This window comes from Corylus avellana, chromosome ca6 (genome assembly GCF_901000735.1).
Source record: "Corylus avellana chromosome ca6, CavTom2PMs-1.0".
Classification (NCBI taxonomy): domain Eukaryota; kingdom Viridiplantae; phylum Streptophyta; class Magnoliopsida; order Fagales; family Betulaceae; genus Corylus; species Corylus avellana.
In genome coordinates this window covers 798764-803490 of record NC_081546.1, presented here as the reverse complement: position 1 = coordinate 803490, position 4727 = coordinate 798764, and the positions used below count along the sequence as shown (strand labels likewise).

The following is a 4727-nucleotide window of genomic DNA, read 5'->3' as shown; positions in this document are numbered from 1 at the left end:
CGCTTTTAATAAAACCAACCCATGTCAGAACAGGTGTGAATTAATTTCCGGCAATCCTAAGAATTCGACATTACAAATTGAATGCAGTGAAGTTAGTGATGAAATATTGAAAATTATATAATGCATGTATTCATTTGTGGCGTTCAATTAATGCTCAAACGGGACACATGCAGGGAGCTTTGGTTTGAAGGCAGCTGATCATGATCAGAGAGCTAGCTAGCATTACTTGTTGCAACACCAAATGCTCACATGCATTTAAAGCTTTCATTGCTGCATGTATAAAATTAGTTGGTTTTGGATAACAAATTTAAGATATATACCATATGTTTCTCTGTCAAGCCAGGCGTACAAGACACCTATGAGAGTTGGGTGAGTCTAAGGTTCCTGATTGTTGCTAATAATTCAGATAATAAATGCAAGATAATCTTTACGAACTCACTTGCTCTAACACGAGACAGGCAGGCAACTCAAAATCTGTTAAAATATGTATAGGAGTTCTCTCACTTTTACTGTTTAAATTATTAGCAATCCAAATAGATAAATTGCTATGAATTTTTATCCGCCACTCAATTACCAAAATGAAAAATGAGTGTGTTCTCTAAATATTAAATAGAGAAATGAAAAGGATTACTCTCTTTGCTGTCTCCATCAGTTTATCTTATACCATTAGTATTATATATATCCCATGTAAAATAAAATTATTGATAAAAATATGTAGCCTTTTAGACAATGTAGGCATCTCTTTCTCTTTTCTTCTATTTGGTTTTTTCTCTTTAATTTTAATTTCTCTCATTAAATCACCAATTATTTCAAAAGTTTAAACCGATAAAAACACATGGAATATCTAATTATAAATTTAAGTTGATAAGAAATTAAGAATTAATAAAATATAATAATTATAATAAATATTCAAACAGTATCCCTAGCTTTATAAACCTTAAGAATATTGTTTTGCTTTACCCTATACATCATCCATGTTTACAGAAGAGGATGTCACTTTAATGTGCAAAAAAAAGTCCTTGGTTTTAATTTTTTGTTGTTATATATTATAGCTTCAAATTTACGCATTGGGACACATATATGATCTTTTTGGTGCATTTATTTATGAACCTCTTTTGCCTCTTTTCTAGTTAAGCATATGTAACTTTTTGGTTCTTTTTGTATTGTTTTGTTTCCATGTATCAGTTTTGTTTTTACTTGTAATAATACTCGGTCCTTTCTCTCGATCTGCCTGCCTGATGTCCCTCGGCGTAGTTGATTTGGTTTAGACCTTTGGGTTGTGAATGCGAACGTTATCCTGACTTTCGAGTCGAAGAGGATGAGTTTTGGCTTGGAGTTCCCTCTCCTCAATGCCGAGGAATAAGAGTTACTTATGTATTGGTTTGAGTCTGTTTGACGCAAATCTGCTGTTTAATTTGAAAATTAGTCATAAGTTAGCGGATTTTGTATGAATCTGAAATGTAATACGTTATATTTGACGATTGTAACCTCGTAGCTTCGGCTATGGTTGTTTCAGAGCTTTGTTCTGTGTTGTTTGAGCTTTATTTTCATTTATCAATGAATAAGATTGACCTGTTTCAAAAAAAAAAAAAAAAAAGTCAAGCATATATATGTAGATTAATTGTAGCCCACAAATTCAGCAATAGCAATTGGCTTATGACAAAATTTATATCACGTCTTCATAAAGCAAAGAAAAAAAAAAGTATCTACAACCAACTAAAAATGGCACTTAATTAATTGAATTAAATGAATTTTCTTTAAAGTTTCACTCTTTTTATATATTTTTTTATATATTTCTGTTGAAAATGAATATGGAAAATTTAAAAAATGAAGTGTTTGATGCTGTGTGTTTTGAGAGTTTTTTTTTTTTAAAAAAAAAAAATTGTTTTTATGTGATATAAATGTGAAAACTATTTTTATGTTTTTAAGGGCGTTTTATGTTGGGATTGTTTATTAATATTTTTATTTTCAGTAAAAAAAAAAAAGAAAAACCAAAAAAAAAAAAAAAAAAATTATAACAAATGGAGCTAGCCTATGTTAATTAACAACTTGAACCGTTTTTTCTGCTAATTAGAGCAAGGGACCAACTTGGTGCTGGGTACATAATGCCTAGCTTGTACGCTCAGAAAATGATGGATTTTCTCTACTAATTACAGAAAGGGACCAATGTGGAATATATTGAATATTGATGGCAACACATAGGGATCCGGATAAAGTCATTAGTCATGCAACACATCTGCCCAGTTTATTACATTGACATCTCACATCAGCCCAATAAAATGGGATGGTAATATTTAGCATTATTCTAATTAATTTAATAAACTGAATTGAAAGTTATTTCTCTAACCCTAACCCTGTTTGAATTAAAACTTTGACCCATCATTTATGCATGTTCTTTTGGTGCAAAATACTTTGTGGGTTGCGCCATTAATTACCACACTTGCATTAATAAAGCTTTGTGCCATTAACATATATACTTCCATTCAAATAGGAGCCGCCGGGCATCCATGGACCATAATGGAGAGCAGGGAAGGTAGGGGGGATTGATTCCATATGAAAAAATGGGTGGTAGCTGTCCCAATTAACTACTTTTTCTTGGAGGAACCGACATGATCATCTGTGTACGTAGTAATACACTAAAAAGCAATGGAACTACTTGTCACAAGATCATGAAAGATGGATAGAGATGATAATAGTTATATGTATATGATCTAGAAGAAGGCAAAATGGACACAATTATGAGAAACAAAAAAATATATATTAAGAAAAGACAGCAAATTAATCCAGAGCCCAGAGAGAGATGGGGGAGTTGAAATATTATATACAATCAATCATCTGGGAGAGAACAGTAATGGGTCTTATTTGTTTTTCCTCAAAAACAACAAAAGGGATTTATTTTCGACACAGATGAAATCTTATACACTCTGATAAAAGATTGTAGCTAGCCAATCCAGTAACGATTTTGTCACTAGTAGTAGCATTTCCCATGATCAACCTATGCGGCTTAATTACTTATTTGAAGACGTAAAAACTTGTGTATCCAAACCCGAATTACATGATGAACTACAATTGTTTCATGTATTACCCTGTACGCACCCCAATCTAATAAAGGCAAGAAATGAGAGCAGTGACGGCCGGGATACCAGCAGATCCTAGCTAGCTAGCCCTAGAGCTTCACAATCTCAGGAATATGAACAGGGTATCGATCAATGCAATCAGCCCACGGCCCATCGATTGGTGTCTTTATGCTTCGGTTGCATTTCCACACTGCACTGTTACACTTGAAACCGCTCCCAAAAGCTATCTGCCAAACCCTATCCCCCTTCTTCATCCTCCCCTTTGCCTCAATATACCCAAGCTCGTACCACAGCGAAGACGACGACGTGTTGCCGAACCGGTGCAGAGTCATCCGGGAAGCCTCCACGTGCTCCGCCGAGAGCTGGAGGTTCTTCTGCAGCTCGTCGATAACGGCACGGCCGCCGGCGTGGATACAGAAGTGCTCGAAAGCTTGCTTGAAGTCGGGGATATAAGGCTTCCATTTGTTACTAAAGACTTTTCGGCCAATGAGGGTGAGAAGGAAAAGGAGTTGCTCTGAAGCAGGAAGAACAAGAGGCCCAATTGTTGTGATGTTTGATTTCAAGGCCTCCCCTGCTATGGCCATTAGATCTTTTTTCAGAGAAATCCCTACTTTACCCTCTCTGTCTTCTTCTTCGTAAACGCAGCGGTATGCTTTGTCGTCAGCTCCTTTGTGGGTGCGCACCACGTGTACTAGCCGGTATTTGGCTCGCCTTCGCTCCGACCTTCTGTTTGACAAAAGTATTGCAGCTCCGCCCATCCGGAAGAGACAATTAGGAAGAAGCATTGCTCTCTCGTTTCCTTGATAATAGTTTGGGGTGATGATCTCCGTGCTCACAATCACAGCATTTGAATTAGGATGAATTTGGAGAAGATCACGCGCCAAATCGATGGAGATAAGTCCCGCACTGCAACCCATTCCAGAGAGATTAAAGCTCTTTATGTTGCTTCTCAGCTTGTACTTGTTGATCACCATGGCCGATAAAGAAGGGGTTGGAGAGAAAAGGCTGCAATTCACGATGAAAATATCGATGTCTTTTGGCTTAAGCCCAGTCTTCTTGAACAAAGAATCCATGGCGGAGAATATAACGAGCTCCGCCTCGCCTCTGGCGGCCTCCATGGTTGGCTTGGGCGGGATATAATGGATCGCCGGAGGCAAACATGTCTCCTCCCCAAGACCAGACCGCTCGAGGATTCTCATCTGGAACTCAACGCTCTTGGGGTTGTTCTTCAGGATCAGCCTCGAGTGCTCCATGAAGGTTGCGAAGGGGACGCGGCAAGTGACCGGCGGCTTGAAGCAGGCGTAGTCCACGAGGAAGATGGTCCGCGGCTTCGACATGAAATAAACGGTGGCGATAAAGATGATGAGGAAAGAGGAGCAGAGAATTTGCACCAGGTCCACTTGCAGAGACCTCCAGAGGTTCAATATTTCGCCCGGCCCCATCCTGAGAACCTCTACGAAGATCCCAGCCATGATCGGTATTAGAGTAAGCGTGAGAATGTGGTTCACAAGATATTGGTACCCAAGCTTCACATACTTGAGCTTCACAGAGTTGGAAAAGTCCGGCAAGATTGGAGGCATGTTTGCCGATCGAGAAACAGAGAGAGAGAGAGAGAGAGAGATAGAGCTAGAGGTTTGGTGGTGCGAGGAA

The 4727-nt window shown here is 38.2% G+C and overlaps 1 protein-coding gene across 1 annotated transcript; it reads right to left on the bottom strand.

Moving 5' to 3' along the window:
* Positions 1 to 2986: 2986 nt before the first annotated feature.
* On the bottom strand, positions 2987 to 4727 carry LOC132183783 (3-ketoacyl-CoA synthase 6). Its single transcript, XM_059597200.1, has one exon. It carries the CDS (start codon positions 4655 to 4657, stop codon positions 3167 to 3169), a length of 1491 nt encoding a protein of 496 aa, XP_059453183.1. The 5' UTR covers positions 4658 to 4727; the 3' UTR covers positions 2987 to 3166.

Coding starts and splice junctions, on each gene's coding strand:
- LOC132183783 (XM_059597200.1), bottom strand. CDS start 4,657: ATGCCTCCAATCTTGCCGGACTTTTCCAACTCTGTGAAGCTCAAGTAT.